The sequence below is a fragment of the Arvicanthis niloticus genome, chromosome 27, assembly GCF_011762505.2.
Source record: "Arvicanthis niloticus isolate mArvNil1 chromosome 27, mArvNil1.pat.X, whole genome shotgun sequence".
Classification (NCBI taxonomy): domain Eukaryota; kingdom Metazoa; phylum Chordata; class Mammalia; order Rodentia; family Muridae; genus Arvicanthis; species Arvicanthis niloticus.
Window position 1 is genome coordinate 18,178,007 of NC_133435.1, and position 20,508 is coordinate 18,198,514.

The following is a 20,508-nucleotide window of genomic DNA, read 5'->3' on the forward strand; positions in this document are numbered from 1 at the left end:
GGAGGGAAAACAGAGGCATGGATAATCCAAAGTGAAACAATTCCCAAAACATTTATATTTGCCTTTGGGTACTTACTTTGAATGTGGGTATGTCTTTTATTTGAATTGACTAAATAATGTAAAGCCATGCTCTGAAGAATTAGAGCAAGAGGAGCTAGCCAGCACCCTTCCCTGCAGTCCATTCATTTCATTCATACACATGCAGAATGCTAATGTAAGCAGTGCAGTCCTCTCTCTTGCTTCCTGTATTAGTAGTAATAATATTAATGACACTAAATGTTTTTCTAGCGCCTTAGAATGGCTTAGTTCTAAGTGTTCTTTCTCATATAGTCTTAATTCATACCAATAAATGTTGTACTAAAAATATTACTGTGTGGGCTAGAGCTGAAGAGGACTAATAGTCAGTTATTTTTGTAGGAAGGCGGGTTTAACTTCAGGGGGTTTTTGGTTTTTTTTGGTTGGTTGGGGTTTTTTGTTTGTTTGTTTGTTTGTTTTTGGATTCTTGGTCAAGTGGTTTTGCACATTACACAAGCATATGAGTTAGTAGGACTTCATCATTGGCTATTCCTCAGATGTGAGGGGAATATAGTCAAATGATTAATTATAATGTTCGTCTGTAATTGCATTTTCATTGTCAACCAACAGATGTAACAGAATATTGTATGTTTCTGAATAGTAAATAATAAACCTTACTAGTTCTTTTAAAGACTTTTAAATGTTGCATTCTTCTTATAGTATAATGAATTGATACAACCACTTGAATAAATCCTAGGCAGTGTGCTCCAGAAAGAATAAGTCATTTTTGCTATATTTATTTGGTACTATAACTTTAAAGGGTGGCAGTGTGCTCCAGAAAGAATGTCACTCTTGCTATACATATTTACTTGATACTATAACTTTAAAGGGTAGCAGGCCTTTTTAGTTTACTTTTGTTAGTCTTCATTACTATGATTTGGGCTCTGTGGGAATAACTTTTAATCATATCAGAGCATAAATATAACTGAAATGTGATCTTACATTAATATAATTTCTATTAATCTTTTAATAACAATGTTAACGTACAATTGATTATGATATCAATTGATATAAAAGTGAGCTAATTTATTTAATTGGTTGAACATTTAAAGCAAATAGATGACTACACCCAGTTACTTTATCTGCGCTTCTTAAAAACACTTAATATTTGGCTTATTTTATACAATGATTAATTTTTTGAAGGAAAAATTTTTTTTTTCATTTTTAAAGGTTACTATTCGAGCTTCAGTTGCACCTCTTCAATCAGGATCTTCAGTTACACCTTCTATCAGTGCAAGCACTTCTACCCTCCAGCTCTCACCTCCAAGAACTGAAAATATAACTGCTAAAAATCACGAGAAGTTGAATACAAGTACACCAAATACAGCAGCCATATCTGATCCCAGTAAAGCTAATGAGATCAAGTCTAATGGAAGTAAATCTAAAAACAGGTCAAAAGTCTCCAACATGCAGAAGAAACAAAGCACATTGTCTAATAGTAATAAAAAAAGTAAAGTAAACACAGCACTAAGGAACTTAAGGTAATGCCTTACTTCTGATACATAGTTCCAGTTTAAACTCAAGTATAGCAACATGATATTTAATAATATCCCTCTCTTGACTATTTTTGTTTCAAAATATCTTTTTTTATGTCTCCACAAGGTTACGTCGGGGTGTTCACGAGTGTATTGAGTGTTCTTCTGAAGTAAAAGATTTTGCAAACCACTTTCCTACATATGTTCACTGTAGTTTTTGCAGATATAATACTAGCTGTAGCAAAGCCTATGTAAATCATATGATGAGGTAAGAGGAGCTCAGTGTTTTGACTATTATAATTACAATTGAAGAAGCTTTGTTTTGAAAATAAAGTGTATTAGAAGCCTTGTTTTCTGTTGTAACAAAGCAAATCAAGAAGTTACTGTATGAAATGGTTAGTTAAGCCAATGAATTAAAATAAATTTGTTAGAGGAGTAATAATTCTTTTGGATTTATTTTTTCCCTGAAAATGGTTATTTTCAAATAGAAATTTAAATGTTTTAAATATATTTAACTGACAGATCTGTGTGTTCTCATGACTGTCATTCTTTTCAAATCAGTCTTATTTTTGTTGAGGATTATTTGGGTATCTGAGCCCATTGGTGCTTCCAAATGTAGCTTAATATGGTTTTTTTTTTTCCCTTGTTTCTCTGAAGAATGGTACTGGAATCTTGATTGGTGTTGAATTGAATGTGTATATTTCTTTTGGTAAAATAGGTATTTCACAATATTATATTTTTCCACTTTATTACTATGCAGTCTTCAGGTTTCTTCCTCAACTTATATTTTACAGTTTTTATCAGAGGGGCCTTTGATCCCCTTTGTCGTGGGAATTCCATGGAGGCTTTGTATATTTCTTTAAGGTTTATGTTAGGAAGGTAATTTCTATGCCTGGTTTCTTTCTCAGCGTGTTTTCCTTTTTTTTTTTTTTTTTTTTTTTTTTTTTAAAAAAAAAAAACCTTTTATTTATGACAGGTTTCACTGTGTAGCCCAGATGGCTACAATTTAAAATTCTCATGTCTCAGCCTCCCAAGTACTAAAATTACAGGTGTGTGTCATCACATCTGGCTTTCTCTCCCTTTTTTTAATATGAAAAGTTGTGGAATTTGTGCTTCAAATCTAGATAATACAAAGGCAGTATACACTCTTTTATTTGTAACTAGGGGTCAGATAAATTAAGTTGATTTTAATGTCTTAATGATGCAAATTTTAGATATAATTGAAAGTCATCAGATAGACCTTAAAGTATAATTTTAATTTTCTAATAAGTAATAAAGGAAAAAAATACTATTCTTATCTGAAGAAAAATAATTTTTAAATTTTATTTTTAAGGCATTTGATTCGTGGTTGTGTTGGGTTGTTTGGTTGGTTGGTTGGTTTTGGTTTTTTTGAGACAGGGTTTCTTTGTGTAGTCCTTGCTGTTCTGGAACTCACTCTGTAGACCAGGCTGGCCTCGAACTCAGAAATCCACCTGCCTCTGCCTCCCAAGTGCTGGGATTAAAGGCGTGGGCCACCACTGCCCTGCTGATTCATGTATTTTATGAATCAGACAATCTTAGACTCATTCTTCAAAGGAAACAATTATATATGCAAGTAATTTTGAGTCTTCTCAACATCTTGTTGATTGGAAAAACTTTATTATGATATCATTATATGTATACAGTTTATTTAGTAATACTTTCACTCAAGTTGAAGGATAACATTTGAACTCCTGAGAATATGAAATCTTTGGAGAGTAGTTTCTTAATTTGCAGCTAGCCATAATATTCATTTTTCTGAATATGCAACCTGTGTTATATGTAACAATTTACCTGGGCTTGCATTATACAGCCCCACTGCCAGAAATTAATTCAGTAGGTTTGTGGTAATCTGAGACTTCACATTTCTAAATACATTCTCAGGTGATGCAGGTGCTGTTGTATGTGTCTTCCCTTTTAGAAAGAACTGTGCTAACCCAGCCCTGGCTTTCTAATACAAGGCAGAGTTAAAAAGGAGTACACAACCTATGATCACATGGCTAAAAGTGTAGTGTGCGGCCTTCTCTCTGCCGAGGGAGACATTGTTTTAATTTAGGAATTCTTATTTTCATTTTGTTTTAAAACTGCTGCTGGTAATCGCAAACACTTGTATTGAAATATTTGACTTTAAACATGTAAACAGCACCATGCATACAATGCACACACATTGGTGTACAGACATACATATAGACAAAATGCTATATATATATATAAAATGAAAATTTAAAACAAAACAATACAAGGACACAGTCCCATATGGTGGTCTACACTTTTAGTTCCAGCTACTCACAGGTTAGAGTGGGAGGCCTCTTGGGCCATCTTTTGAAAGCTGTATATAGAGATCCCACTTTGAAAGAAAAGTGGAGGGTTACAATGAATTAAATAGAATTGAGAATATTCTCATCGTGATATTTTGTTTAAAAAAGAAACTTAAGTATAGACTTTAAATATTTTTATAAATCAGTGTGACTTGCTGTCCAGTAAAAGTATTGTAATAAATACATATCATTTTTATCTTTTCAGCTTTCATAGTAACCGTCCAAGTAAAAGATACTGTATATTTAAGAAGCATTCAGAAAATCTCAGGTAAACAAGTGATTTTTTGCAAAATCTTTCTGTTGAACAATGAATGAATTTTCTTTACTTTTTTTCTTCGGCATATGAACTTTCCCTATTAAAGTCCCAAATGTAACATTTGAAACCTCTACACTTTCAAAATCAAGAAATTTGATTATAATTTTAAAATTTGTAATTATCACATATTTAAGAACTGCTGCCATCAAGCTTTAGAAAGAGTAGTTTATCCCCTGGAGACAGGCAGGGAGACTAGTTAATGATGCTGTCTTGTTGAGATATTTGGGCGGGTATATGCCAGCATCTTGTTAGCTATTTTATGTAATTCAGCATTTAGTGAAGACAGCTCCAGTTGTGATGAAAACTTTAACACATAGCATGTACTCGATAGTGGTTGTCATGGGATTCATCTTTGGAGCCTTTAACATTGTTCTGATTTTTATCTTTGACTAAATAAAAGCCTAGATTGTAAATTCCATTGAACTGTGGACTATACTTTTTTGTTCACCATTTATATTCATAACACCTAGCAGTATGGTATATAAAAAGAGCCTTATATTCAATATATATATTAAGTGAATGAATGCTTTTTCCTCACTTTTTTATGGCCAAGGAACATTGTGGCTTATCTACATTAATACAAACTCATAGCAGAGCCAAGACCAGTGTTTGACTCCTAGCTATTTTCAACTGATACAAGGAGTGAATGTTCTTAAAACATTATTACTTTTCAGGGAGGAAGTACTGGGAATGAGATCAAGACCGAGTATTCTAGGTTGTGCTGTACCTCTAAGCTTTTCCCTTATCTTTGAAACATGAATATTTTATGTACATAATTTGTACATGGCTATGCCATTTTCAAACTTATATAGCAAAGTGGTAAGTTATGTCACAAAAAAAAAACATGAAAAAATAGTATTGAACCTATGTATAGTTTCATAAATATAAAAACCTTTTATTTCTTTTTTTTTTTTTTTTTTAAGGGGCATTTCTCTAGTGTGCCTTAATTGTGATTTCATAACTGATGTTTCTGGCTTAGATAATATGGCTACACACTTAAGTCAACATGAAACTCATACATGCCAAGTTCTAGTAGAGAAAGGTATGTATACATAACTGCTGTTTCAGATATTTTGTATTTATTATTTTTAGAAAGCCAAAAATGGGTTCTTTACTAAGTCATTTTATTTCACTAATCATTGTTCATATGCTTATGTAAATATGAAACTTTTCTTCTGATTTCAGTTTCTGTTTGTATCCCAACTTCTGAACATCTTTCTGAGTAAGTGTAATATTTATTAAGTGAGTTTTTCTTTGGTGGATTTTAGCACGATTGCATTCTTAAGTATGCCTTTATTAGAAGTGAAAAATACTGGTCTCATTTTTATTTTTAAGCTGCTTGTTGAAATAGGTTCCTGCTCTGTGGAGCTCATGACTTGGTGCAAGAGAAGTTGGAATTTCCTAAATTCAAAGTTCTGAGATGTTACTTAAACATAGGCAGTTACACAAGTCCATGATACCAGTGCTGATCTCAGCTTGCGCATGCGTCTGGATTCCTGTTCTGCCTTATCTTTGTATCAGATTCACATGTCTTAACATACCTTTTTCCCCCTGCCTCTGTTTGTTTCTCTAAAAATAACTTTTATTACTGTGGTCTTTTCATTGCTTAAAATAATTTGTGTTTTCTGTGCTGTACTTGCCTCCAAAGTAATATATTCCAACTACTATAGCTATTTATCTTTTTGTTTCTTTTGTCTTTTCTCTTCATACCTTATACCTTGTGGTTTTAGGCCAGATGGTTGTCTTTTTCCTCATTCGTTGTCTGTCATTGTGCTATTTTTCTTATTTTTCAGATGCAGAAGCAGCCCAGAGATTTCAAAACATGTCCAGGGTGTACCTGGACAGTGTCCCCTTCGATGGACACAAGTGCTACCTGTTCTCTCTTTTCCCAGGAATGAGAATGAACTGACTGGGACCTGGCCTCCCTCGGGCTGAGGCTGATCTCAGAAACAGCCAGAAACAGCCTCAAGGCCCACCAAATTAAGCATAGCTCCCACTGGTAGCTTTGGCTCTCATTTCTTAAGCTTATGGGCAATTGTGAGCAAGAAAAGGCCATCAAATCAATGCTTTGATAACCAAATTAAGATTCAGTCATTTTGGCTGCTGCTCTTAAATGTTCTTCAAGCCCAAAGGCCGTCTAGGACATGTAGACACCCTGGTTGCTGGGAGATAATGGCTGTGTCAGTTCTCATTGACATGTTCTAAAATTGCAGTTATTTTTACTATCAATATAGATTGTCCCATAATAACTATAATTTTAATAAAATTCTCAGATTCTTTTGTTTTTAAATTTTAAATCTGATAGCTTCATCTTCTGTTCTCTGAATTATTGATGTCTGGTTTTTCTGTTTCCTAAAACTTTAATGTTTGTTTCATTTTTGTCAAGAATCTCAAGAGTTCATGTAGGCTATCTGTTTATAGCTTTTAAATTTAGGTGTTGTTTAGACCATTATGTCCTCTTCCTCTGTCTCTATTTGAGGACTGTTAATCTAAGTAATTGTGAATTTTAAGATATAACAAACTGGTGAGACTTCTTGGAGAGTCTAAAAACGAGTTTTGATGTAACATTTAATTGGTATGTGAGCTCTGCTGAGTCATTAATATTTCTTTAGGTAAAAGTAGTATTAGATACACAATGTAACCAGTAATATTCTAGCTTCTCTCTACTTACATATTAACCTTGTCTCTTTTTTGTTAGCTACATTAAATACAAATCAGTTATTTTGGCCTATTAGTTTAATAGGTCTTTGTTTCGGAAATTATTTTCTAATGAATAGGTTTTTTTATAAAACTATATTTTATCCTGCAAGTGGGAGCATTGCTTAACTGCTGTATGCGTCTGGTTGATTGACATGTCTACTGAGAATTCATCCATTTGGTGCGTTTGTGTTCTCAGCCCAGCTAAAAGGCCTGATCTTGCATCACTGATTCTTGGATTTTGGAGATGAACAAAGTGCTTTTTATGATCTTAACAGTCAGATCAGCAGACTCTGAAGTTATAGTTTAATCCTATGTTTCCTGCATCTTAAATATATTTATTTACCCACCCCATTATCAGAACTTCATTTCTGCTTTTGGAGCATAGATAAAGCCATTTTCAGATGACCACTTTTTGTTCTATTGTGTTCCTTGCAATTAACAAGAAAAAAAGAGGTGGAATCCATTAGTTTTAAGCTTCTGAACAATTTTTGTACTATATCTGAAAGCATTTCTAAAATCCTTAATAACAGATTGTTGTTTTTTAGTTGACTTGATATACTGGTCCTTCTATACTTTATAATTTCTTTTAAATTAAATTTCTTTTAAATTAAATTAAATTTCTGTACTTTATAATTTCTTTTAAAAATTTACCAGGAAAAAAGGTTTGTTTCCATTTTTAACATTAATTCTCTATTCATTTTGAGATTAGAGAATTTGCTCTTTGTTGGTCCTGGTGAAATATGTGCATACTGCCACCTGTTCCACAGAACTGGTTTTTATAATGTGTACCAAGTTCACTTTTTTATCTACTTGTTGTTTTCTTTCTTCCATTTATTAAAAATTTTATTTTAAATGAACCAGTCTTATTATGTAAGTCTAACCTGTTTATACCATTAAGTTTAAAAATTAGTTTATGTACTGGTCACAGAAAGCCATCATACATTTTGAGTTACAGCTGAATAAAAGGTATAGTTTGTACACTTTGAATACATTGCCCTTTTGAAATTTTTATAGCTTTGGATTTTTAACCATTTTTGGAATAGCATCATATCTCTTGGACTTCATTTGTTCATTTATAAAATATTTATTGAACCTGTACATCATGCCTGGCTCTGTTTATAGCCTGGAATTGCTGTCTTCATGGAATTTACACTTGAGTGGTAAAACAGACAATTAAAAGTAAAATAAACAGCATACTAGAGTATGGTCAATATTAGAAAAAAAATGAAGTAGAGAAAAAGGAATAAAGGAAATATGAAGTGGGATTTAGAAGGTTGGGAGTGCCAGTTTAGTTTTGGTTATCATAAAAGCCTGTACTGAGAGAGATGACATTTGAGTAAAGACCCAAAGGAGTTGAAAAAGTATAAGGTCTGGGTAGTAACTTGCTTATGCCTAAGTGTCTATTTTCTTCTTAAGATGAGTTGAGTTCAGAATCTGACATATCACTCTTCCCAGAAATACTAACAGAAATGCTTGATGAACATTGAGAAACTAAATGCCCATTTTACTTGGAATAGTTTAATACTATATGTAATTCTAATAAAGGGTATTCTCTTATATACAAATAAAAGATAACTGGCTCCATATCTATACTGTTTAATTAGTCTCCAAAAAATGTTTTTTAGAGTCAAATAAATGAAGGAAATATAAGGTAAAATTGGCTTTGTGTGGTGGCATATATTCTTAGTCCCAGCACTTGGGAGAACAAAGCAAGTAGATCCCCCTAAGTTCCAAGCCAACTATGTAATAAGTTCAAGGCCCTATATATAATGAGTTCAAGGCCACGTAGGGCTATATAGTGAGACCTTGTCTCAGAAAGAAATGAAAGACAAAGGTTGGGGGTACTCATTAATGTGATGTTTTTAATTCTGTATGTGAATGTCTTAGAGAATATTGGCCTACCTTTTAATATTTATTTGATATTAATCTATTTTTTATTATTTATTATTAAAATCTAGTAAATCATGTAAAATCCTAATATATAAATTTATCATTTTTCTTAATTAGATCTAAAAAAAGAAATCATATAAGTAGTTCGTTTAACATTCCTAAAAAAAATGCTCCTGAATTGCATATACGGTATAGTATATAATTAAATACTAGCGAGTACATGTATGTTCTCCCACTTAATAGAAAAAAATGATATCCTCGTTATATTTATAGAATCAAAATAGTGCATAAAAGAGGCAGAACAATTATTACCTTATTCTGCGTCTTTAGGCACAAAGGATGCTTTTATGCAAGAGCATGGTTACCTTAGTATCCTTTTGAGACTATTATTATTTCTAGACTTTACACCATATGTTTAATTTTTTTTCTTTTGCTTTATAGAGTTGTACTTCTTCCCTAAGTGGCTTCCAGATTTGTTGCCCATCTCCACATTATTCACAGCATACTTACTCAAACCCTTAAACTGCTTCTATGAAGTAGCTGAGTGTAGGCATTGTGGTAGATTGTAGAGTTTGGAGTTCCTGCTTTTTTCCTAGTTGTGAGTGACTCTGGTTACGTTACCTGCCCTCTACCCCAGTTCCTCATCCTTACAATGTAAATTATAGAAGAACTTGTTTACAGAGATTGTGGAAATAAAGGAATTACTTATGGTCTCTTGAAAGTACCTAGCACACAGGAGACAGTACGAACATGACCATATGGTTGTTACTGTTGTTAAGTCAACATCCATGGTTTTATGTTGGTCTACGTTTTACTGAAAATGAATCTCCCTGATTTTTAACCCATTTTTTCATTCTAGCCCACCCATATAATTTCAAAAACCATTGCTGTTAATTCTCTTTTTAAAAACCTTTATACAGAGAGTTCTAGTGTTAAATACCGTTAGACTTTTGTGTTTAAGTGTACTACATTATATTTTGAGGAAATATTTATGAATGTTCTAGGTTAATTTTAGAGATTTCAATTTTATCACAATTTCCCACTAAATTATACTGCCTTGTACTTGACTACTTTATGACGTATCTTATACTTTCAATGCACTTGTGATTTTGAGATCCTTCTGCAACCTTACTCTTACCAGCTTGGTATTTGACTAGCTAGAGAGGTTTACTGCTCCTTTCTGTATCCTTGAAATAGGAGATCCTAGCAATCTTAATCTTCCACACTGAAAATGTGTTTATCTGCATCATCGTGATGGATGGTGCTATGAAAGGAATGCATGCCTGAAATAAAGTAGACAGACATAGGCATAGATCCTAATTAAAGAGTCTGTAGCTTCAGTAAGATTTAACCCTTGCTAAGCCTGGGGGGGGGGAGTCTCATCACTAAAAGAAACATAGTAATTCTTTCTAGGGCAGCTATAAACAAGTAGAAACCGTGTATGGAAATCAGTGGGTCACATTACTAATTCAAATAATTTACCTTAACATTTAAATTATTTGGTACTGGAGAAACTAGGCAATTAGTAAATGTACATTGTTGCCACTGCTAACTCTGCTGCTGCTGTTTCTGCTTCAGCTCCTGCTGCTACCCCAGCTGTTATGCTGCTGTTACTGTTATTTCTTGATGACAGGAGACCCTGCTGACTGGATATCTGTAGAATCTCAAAGCTGAGAGTTTTAGTGACAGTCCATCTGTACTGTAGTCATTTATAGTTTTGACTTAAAATTTAGTATTGCAATATATTCTTTTCAACTCCTGGATAATTGGCATCACAGTGCTTTAATTAAATATTATGATTCTGTCTGCTTTGTCTGAAGACTATGGGACAACTCTGCCTTATTGAAAACTAGTACAGAACCCTCTCTGCTAAGAAAGACATCAGTTCTTTTGAGCTGACATTTTCTTCCTTAAAAACGACCTTTTTATTAATTGACATCAAGTAGACATTTCCAAAATTCCATAGCTCCCTATCCAACCCAATTTAATGAATACATAATTGTATTGGTTAGCAGTATCTTTATTCTTCTGTAGAATGCAGAAGTAATCTTGAAAAGTAGTACATGTTTCTCCAGTTTTAGGTCATATTGAACTCACCCATTATTGAGAGCCACTCTAGCCCCCGTTTGGGGGCCAAAATATCTCGGACCGCTCTGTCAATGTTGGAACCCCCACTGCCAAAAGCCTTGGTGGCTAAATTGTTAGCACCCGCACTGCCCCACGCTGCTCTGGTCCGAAGGTCCAGGCTCAGTAAGAGAGAGAGAGTGAGGACGAACAGAAGAATGGAGACCAGAGTGTGATTCAATCCCGTTTATTCTTCAGTCTCTTCTTCTCTCCAAGCACAAGTGTCTAATTCCTAGTTGCTTGTCTCAAGTCTCAAGTGCCTACTACTACTTCCAAGTTCTTCCTCCAAGTGCCAAGCACCTAATACCTAATAATCCTTCTTCCAAGTTCTCTAGTCCAAATGTCTTCTTCCTCAATGCCTAATTCCTACTAATAATAATTTCTTCTGTCTGCCTCTCGCCTTTTATATGTCTCACTTCTAAGCCACACCTATAGGTCACGCCTTTAAGTCATGCCCTTAGGTCTTGTCTCTAAATCTGATCTCTAAGTCAAGCCCTTAAGTCACACACCTTTAAGTCTCACACACCCAAAGGAAGATCCTGGGTATCTAAAACAAGATGTTATCAGAGTGTGCTCAGCTGTTGTAGGCTATTGTAATCAAGTCTCTTGTCAGGGTATATGGCTCAAGTTGGCTGCAAGGATGATAGCCGCCTTCTGTTGGCTCCCCACAACCCATGAAATTGCTGTTGTTTCTCCCTTTGTCTGTGTCCTCCTCCTGTGTTCTCTGTTGTGCCTATATAGACTCACTGTATAAAACAGAACTGAAGTCAACTTGTTTTATTTTCTGAGATGCTTGTCCATGCTGAAAAATTGAGAATAGAAGGATCATTCTCACCCAGTGTGACGGTACATGCCTTTTAATCCCAGTACTCAGGAGACAGGCAGACAGATCTCTGTGAGTTTGAGGCTAGCTTGGTCTACTTAGTGATTTCTAGCAATCCAGGACTACACAGTGAGATTCTTTCTCAAAAAAGGAAAAAGGAAGGAAGTCTCTTAATCTTCATGGCAGAAGAACCCATGTTAAGTACACCATCTGTAGCTCAAGCTTATAAAGATACCTAGTTCATTGAGTAAAGTACTCAAAAAATAGCGTTTGAAATAGTTTACAGTATTTAGTTCTGAGTGTGATTACTAAGTCTGTGCTAAGCAGAGACCTCACTGTCACACTGCTGTGGTAAATTAGGTTGAAAGTTGTCTTTATTTTGTAGAGTAAAATGCACTTACAGATACAAATCACTGAGTACTGACTTTTATGCTTATCATTGGTACTCAGTAGCTGTTTCGTGGTCTGATGCAGGTAACTTCCTGTATACTCATGACACTGATACTAGTTCCTCACCTTCTGTACACAAGACTGCCAGGTACTGAAACTGCAAACATTACTGAAGGGTATGGTGTGTGTCCCTAAGGTAATATAGAAAAAGGGGGCCACAGCAGTAAAATAGATAGTCTACACTGAAACCATGTTCCTCACAGGGACACATAATCAGCTGATTTCATATGATTTTTGTATAATACTACATCAAAAGGAGTCCAAAGTGAAATGCCTTTTTTTAATACCACTGTCAACTAAATCAGTAAACATTTTTCATGTTTGCAAATAGTAAGTAAACACTTACTGGTGGAGGCAACCTTTTTTTTTTTTTTTTTTAAACCTTACGTTTGAATACACACACACACACACTGATATGTGGGTGTGCTGAATAGTATGTAAGGAACTAGTTCATTATTTCTTATTAATTTCTGTCCTCAGTTGGAGGGTAATTTCTGAACCTGGTCATAATCCAAGTTGTAGAGTCTAAATGTCATATTCATTTCATATCTCTAAATTACTATGGGGTAAAAAAAAAAAACTAGGCTGATGTGTGACACATTCATTTGGGGCTCTATCCTTCTGTGAACCTCTGTATGGTGACTGTGATATGAGATACTGGGAGATCTTCTTTCTAGATTTCAGTCATTAAGATCACAAACCACATCTTCAGAAACTCAAGCAGTGTGTCCTCATCAAAGTAGATGCATTACATATGGGCTTTGCGGGAAATTTCATGTCATAGGTATGAAATATGCATGGAGCTAAAATGGTTTCTGTAGGCTTAGACTTCTCCCATGACATCCTGGAATAAGCAGACAAGAGGGAGGAACCAAGTAAGATGGAAAGATAAATGAACTTCTTTGTAGTTCATCCATTTTAGGCAATCTACCAGTCCCTTCCATTGATTTTGATTGATCTTCCCTGAGACTAGCCTTATTTTCTCTAGTATGAAATCATCTATTTATTCTCAGCATGAGAGTTTGAATGGATCATCTAAAGCTAGATGATCCATTGATGAGGACATTCTTTCATATAAATCAAGGGTGGAATTCCATAGGTGGTGTGTGTGTATGTGTATGTTTATGTATGTAGTTATTGATGGTCTAATTTTTGTTACATTTTTAAGTGTTTTGTTTGTTCTTTATCAGTCATTTTAAAAAATCTAGAATATTTCTGCTCTTTAACATGTATTTATTTCTGTGCTAGAGGTCAAACCTAGAGTTTGGAATGTGCTGGCTATTTCTCCAGCTGTTTTCCTAGCCAAGTGCTAGAGCCACATCCCTGCCACTGAGCCTCCAGCCCAGCACATGGTAGAGAGAGCGACCAATCACTGACCATGTTCTCGGCCTATTGGATAGCTATGGTGATGGTCTAGCTTTAGATGATCAGTTCAGACCCTCATGTTGAGAATAAATAGATCATGTCATACTAGAGAAAATGAGGCTAGTCGTAAGGAAGATCAATCAAAATCAATGCCTAATATGTTTTAGTTGTGGTGGGCGCATGGTAGAAGAGAAGGTCATCAGGTGCTAAAAGTAGCCAGGATTGTACAATCTCAAGTCTGAGCCAGAAAATTGATTTCAGACCCTCAGAGTTTGTTTTAGTTAATGCCTCTGACATTGTTTTGACTAGTCAAGGCAGACTTTTATAGTGGGTTGTGTTTCTTTCTTCTCATATATCTTTGGTAGATTTAAATTCTCTTGTTTCCACTTTACTTGTTGTGTTCTAAGCTTTTAGGTTTCCTATGGCCATCTAACCATCATGGTCTTCCATGAAGGGAGTGATCTCTGCCATCTCTTTGATTTTGTCTTTTGACTACTATTTTATTTATGTTCTTTCTGCTCTTAGGTTTCTGTGAGATGAGTCTGTCACTGCTATCTTGTTTTATGGTATTTTTATTTAATATTTTTTGTCTTCTCTTTTGGGTTAACCTTTCTTTGCTAACTCCTGTTCCTCATAAAGAGCCAAGTTTCATTGTGCACTCTGCTGTCCCGTTCTTGTCTCCTGACCATAGTGGCTCATGCTAAGGCATCTAGCCCATGCATAAGTCTGTTCACACATCGCAGAGAAAATGGTCAGAAAGAAATTCTTAAGTTTCACTGTTCTTTTACAGTCTGATACTGTCCTTTTTAGTCCTGTCTGAAGTGATCTGAAGTGGTTTACATTACTACTAAGGCATATATTTCTCTTTTGCTTCTAACTTGCTTGGAATCTGAGTTCAGTTCCCTTGCGCTTGGGCAGAAGCACCTTACCCACTGAGCCATATCCACCGCCCTCTTTTAACAAAACTCCTTCCATTGAAATTTACATTTGAAAAACGAGAAAAAAAGTTAAAATGAACCTAAGTATGTTTGTCCTTGTGGGTCCTTCACTTGCCTTATAGTCTGTGTATAATATGAAATAACTCTCAGGAGAGCATACTATAGTTGAACCACAGTGGTCACATCATGTGTAGCCTTGTGTTGAGCACATGATCTGAAAGAATGATCCATGCATTTCATGTAAACTGTTGAGAAAAGGGGGTTAATCTATATAAATTGTTTTTGAATTTTTTTATTTTATGTATATGATGAGTATACCAGCTGTCTTCAGACACACCAGAAGAGAGCATCAGATTCTATTATAGATGGTTGCAAGCCACCATGTGGTTGCTGGGAATTGAACTCAGGACCTCTGGAAGAGCAGCCAATGCTCTTAACCGCTGAGCCATCTCTCCAGCACTAACCTATAGAATTTATCAGAGATCTATTTCAGCAGGTATCCATGGGGAAATAGTAATAAAATTACTTATTTTCAAATCATGTTGAAATTAACACTAATGTTCTTTGTAGTGAAATCTTCATGTTTGTTTAGAGTAGTATATTACATTCTATAAAAAACTTAGACTGCACTCAAAGTTGAGCCATGTAATTGGCTAGTAGCAGGTCATTAGCTCAGAACTTTGAGCTTAGGAAAGTGACTACATCCCAAATTATAACTATTTCAGCAAGTATCTTTAATATATTTAATTTAGGTAACAATTCTTTTTCTTTTCCATAAGTATGAGTGATATATTAGTATGTGTATTAAGTTTATGAATCGTTATGTATGCTTTGTTGTTATAAAATCATAATATACTTTTCATTGATAAGTTTATAATTACGGAATTCAGAGTATATATTTCTAATTTATTTTAGAGTTGTTTTTCTGAATCCTAATGATTATTACATTTTTGTCCTATAAAAAGACTACTAGTATAGTATATGCATAAAGCAGGATTGAGATAATAAACCTCTTAGAGCGAGTTATTTTAATAACTTCTTGTATTCTGACTTCTTAGTCTCTTAGCTAGTAAAATGAAGAATAGTGAAAGTCTTTACTAACTGTGTGTTGCAGAGGTATTGGGAGGACTCACTTTGACCAGGTGAAATCCTGTAGACATGTCAAGGTGATTAACAATGGTGCTTGCTAGGATTTCCTATATTAGAGTAGAATGGAAAAAAATCTTAATATTTTTATATACTTTCTTGTTGCAACAGCTCTTTGTAGTTTTTCAGACTAGATTTAAGATGTTTAAATGCCTAGAAATGAAAGTCTTACAATAGACAAATATTTTATTTCAAAATTTAATAAACACAAGTTCTTACTTTTCAGGCAACTGTTTTCTTATTTATATAATTTCATAGTATTTACATTTTTTCTATGAACTTCATTAAAGCAATGAAGTTGTACTGTATAATTTACATATGTATATCATTCTGCAATTAAAAACATCTTAACTCCCCCAAAAAATAGAAATTAACATGTTTCAATTTTCTTTTTGCGAATCTTAGTTTTTCAGTTTTAAACTAATTGTAAATATTATAGTATACTTCTAGCATGGTGGTTCAACAACAGTTATCCAGTTTGTTATACTTTTATCTCATAAGTGCAATATACTTCTTTGCTAATATCTGAAAAAGCAATTATAGCTTTCTCTCCTTTTTGGTGGTAGCACTGTGGATTAAGTGCAGAATTTTGTGCATGTGAAACGTTCTTTAGTACTTAACTGTAACCATCTACATACACTCTGAGTTTTAAATAGTAATCTTACAAAGGAGGATGGATGCTAATATTCCATGTTTCATTGGCTAACCATGGAAAAGGCCATTAGGATAGTTGATAGTTCCGTTACATACCTTCATTTTTATGCATGAAATTTGTTGTAATTTCTATTTAGTCTTTATAAAATTATAAATTACATAACTCTTGATATGTATTTCAGTTCAGATTACCTCCATATGCATTTTTAAAATCAAATTTAATTATTTAGTCCTCAAGAGTTTTTAACACAAAGGTCTTTTTAAAATTTTTTGCTTTTATATTACATTGATTTAAAAAAAATATGGAGAGGCCATGTGTCTTTGTTAAAATTACAAAATTTTTTAGCAGTCAAGAAGTTTTAAAATGTATTTTGAAGGGTGGTTTTTCTGACGATTTACTCTCACAACTTTTTTCTTTTGATTTTTTTTTTTTTTTTTTTTTTTTTTTTTTGCTGCCTTCAGAATAATTTATTGTATATATATTTCAGTAGGTTTGTCACATTTGAGTTTTGCATTAGATCAAAGTCATCTCTTTTATGCCCTAAGATCAGTAAAGTGTAGTGTAAATTGTACATACAGGTATTTTGGTTGCTTTTCTTTCTTAAAGTCTTTCTTGGAAGTTGTTTTACTAATATGGTTTTTTTCTTTCATTTTTTTTTTTTTTAACTAACTTAGCAAAGAGACAGTTTCTTAAATTCTGTTTTTCTTAGACAGAAAAGGAATATATGTCCTTTTTTTTTTGTTGTTCTGGGGATTATACCAGAGGGCCTCACTCATGGCTTGGCAAGCACACTATCCCTGAGCCAGGTTCCTGTCCTGACATACAGTCATTGATTCATTTAGCACAACCATTCAGCCTGTTGTTTGTTCTCAGTACTTTATTTTTACATTAAGTATTTACAGTGTCAGTCAGTTCTACTATAGACTATACATTGCTTTAGATTTACATTTTAATTAAGCATGCCAAAAAACTTTCATATTTTCTAATTGTAAGTATAATATAAAATAATCAATACTTATTTTGTTTTTAAGATTAAAAACTGAAGCTCCCACTAAGGGACAAGAATCTGTGTCTAAGGTAAAGTTTGTTTTATTTTATAACTTCATAATTTTTTTCATTTGAAAGAATTGTTGCCACAATTTTTCAAAAATTTCAATTGCAAGTGAATGTCAGTAACACTTATTGTTGTTGGTAGTATGGAAATAACTGAGACTTAAAAAGTCTCATTTAAAGTAAAATAGTTTTTGCTTTGACAAAAAGATCACATATTTTGATTTGTCTATTGCTTAGTTAAACTGGTGAGTGATGGTAAATTTGTGACAGAGATTCAAACCTCAGTAAAACCTCAGGCATTTACCAGTGAGAAATTAGTACTTCCACTTGGCCTAATATTTTGGGATGATTAAATTGTTAAAGAATATAACAAACTTTTAGAATAAAAATAGTGTGTGCATGTGCGTGCGTGCGTGCGTGCGTGCGTGCGTGTGTGTGTGTGTGTGTTATTTTCAGTATGAATAGAAGCCTAGAATCATCATGTAAACACCACTTGCTAGACAGTCTGGTAGGTCTTCCTGATCATCTAGAAATAGTTATGAACTTCCCTTTACTTTCTTAATGGTGGTTTGTTTTTAATTCTTTAAATTTTTTGGCCACTTAGTCTGTAGATGAAGAGTATCAGATTGAACATTTGTTTTAACACCATTTTTTTTTAACCATAGAAAGTGTTCTTGATGTTGGATTTTCAAATTGGTTTCTTCTTGGATGAGTTTCAATGGTTGTGGTTTTTGAGGAATCTGTGCATTTTTACCTAAGATGCTGAATTATGTTGAATATAGTGTTGCTTATGGTGTTTCTTTTTGTCCTTTTACATACTTGTGGGATGTACAGTGATTTCTTTTGCTCTTGATAGTTTGTCTTGTTTTATATTCTTATTGTTTATAAAGACAGAGATTGCAATCTTGTACGTTATGTGGTTAATCTTTTAGAGTTATTGAAAGTGTAAAAGTTGATTTTATGTTTTTATTTTACTATTGTTAATGCTTTTTATTTCTTCTTAAATCTTTTTTGGTTTTCTCTTTGATTTAAAGACCTTTCATTATATCTCATGTTATATAGATTTTTGGTACTGTTTTTATTTTAAAATGTTTTCATTTTGGAAGATATTTTTGTTAGATATAGATTTCTGAATGGAGAGTTTTATCTTTTTCTTCAGTTGTTTGAAGTTCTTAACAAGATGTCTGATCATCACTTCTGTATTTACACTTTGACATTTTTCTTTGCTTTCCACTCAAGATTTTATCTTCATTGTGACCTGTTAGAATTTGATGTGCCTAAGTCAGATGCTTTTGCTTATTTATATGCTGATCTGTTGGTGTCTTCAGTTATTTTTTATATTTATGATAACTGATATTTTTCAACTGTCTCTTATCTGCTAGCTTTTGTTTTTATATCTATTAAAGCAACTTAATGTTATCCCTTTTAAGCCTTGTGCTGGTTTCCTGTACTCATTCATTCTTCTAATTTTTATTTTCTTTGTTTTTCAGTTTGGATATTCTCTGTGTCCTGGCCACCCAAATTGTGCAACTGGGTTTTCAGTTGTGTCAGTATACTGACAAGCCCATCAATGAATGCACGTTTAGCTTTAAAAACTTTAGTGTTTGAACTGTCTTCTGATTATCACTTATGATTCACTACTGAAATTTACATTCTGCTCATGCATGCTCATCTTTTTTTTTTTTTTTTTTTTTCCAGCTGAAGCATTTAACCAATGAATTGTAGTAATTTAAACTTTTTTGGGCTAGAGAGATGGCTCAGCTCTTCTTAAGAGCTGCTTTTGGAGAAAACTGAGGTTCAATTCCCAGCAGCCATATGTTGTCTTATAACCATCTGTAACTCCAATTTAAGGGAATCTGATGTCCTCTTCCAGCCTCCATAGGTACTAGGCATGCACATGGCACACAGACAGACAATCAGGCAAATACCCATACTTAGAAATATTTTAAAAGTTTTAGGGGGTGAATGGGTAGAGAGATGGCTCAGCACTTAAAACTTACTTGTTCTTGTAGAGGACCTGGGTTTGGATCCCAGCACCCACCTGGCAGCTCACAATCATCTGTAATTCTAGTTCCAGGGTATGCAACCCTCTTTTCTGACCTCTGTGAATACCACACATGCATGTGGTACATATACACATATACAGGCAAAATATTCGTGCATGTAAATAATAAATCTCAAATTAATGTATTTTTTTTGTCTGAAGTACTTGGAATATAGCTTAGCTGGTAGTGTTTGTCAGGCATTCGTGAGTTTTAGAGTTCAGTCAACAGCAGCCACATTGTCAATTGTGGTAGCACACACTTCTAATCTTACCAGGAGAGAGGCAGCGATGGGTAGATCACTGGAACTTGACTTGAGCCTCATCAGTAAACTCCAGGTCTCAAAGAAAGACCCTGTTTCAAAAAATAAGGTAGAGAATATTTGAGGAAAATACTTTATGTTAATAACTCCAGCCTCCACATGCATGCCCATACATGTATCTATACCTTCATCCATGAACGTGCACAGGCAAAAAAGTAAAATTTGTCCCTCTGATAATTCCTGTATCTAAATTGTGCTGAATCTAGTTCTTTGTCATCTAACAATACACATCCTGTCCTCCTTGCTTGTCAGTTAAATATTTGGTTGGAAGACATTATGTGTAGGACTCAAGAGAACAGTATGTGTAATACATATCTTTTTCACATGGGGCTTGGGTCTGTCTAGTCAGGGACTGAATTCAATTTGAGTTTTCTCATTGCTAATAAAAACCCTGAGACTTTGAGTTTTCTTATGAGGCTCAAATAAAATACCAATAGCATCTCCCCTTTATTCTTTCCTGTTAACATTCTTATTTAGCGAGAAGAAATCATCAAAGTAATATTTATTTGATTTCCCTGCTTTTGATGTAAGGAAACCCACTTTTTAAATACAGAAATCAGATTTCTTAAGTATGCCTAAATAGTATATACATACTGAACGTTTTTTTATGTTTTATTGTATTTGTGTGTGTTTTTGTCTGTGTGCACCTGTGTATGCAGGTACCCAGAGGCCAGGGGGCAGCATCAGATACCCTGGAGTTAGTTACAAGCATTTAAGAAAGTACTACTTTAAATCACTTTTTTAAAGCATCACAGTAAATGCAGGATAATTCATGATGAGCATAATCTGAAAATTTTA

General features: G+C 33.8%; 1 protein-coding gene across 7 annotated transcripts in view; it reads left to right on the plus strand.

The window, feature by feature from the left end:
* Positions 1–20,508, plus strand: part of Znf280d (zinc finger protein 280D) — a 79,625-nt gene that overhangs the window by 50,955 nt on the left and 8,162 nt on the right. For 2 of the 7 annotated variants that reach the window (XM_076926258.1, XM_076926259.1), the window contains 6 exons: positions 1,246–1,556; positions 1,678–1,818; positions 4,092–4,154; positions 5,126–5,244; positions 5,388–5,424; positions 17,325–17,370. In XM_076926258.1, coding sequence (XP_076782373.1) covers positions 1,246–1,556; positions 1,678–1,818; positions 4,092–4,154; positions 5,126–5,244; positions 5,388–5,424; positions 17,325–17,370 — 717 coding nt within the window. Of the gene's footprint in view, positions 1–1,245; positions 1,557–1,677; positions 1,819–4,091; positions 4,155–5,125; positions 5,245–5,387; positions 5,425–5,995; positions 8,489–17,324; positions 17,371–18,836; positions 19,022–20,508 lie in introns of those variants that run through there. The other 5 variants (XM_076926263.1, XM_076926261.1, XR_013107787.1 and 2 more) reach the window with 5 other exon arrangements.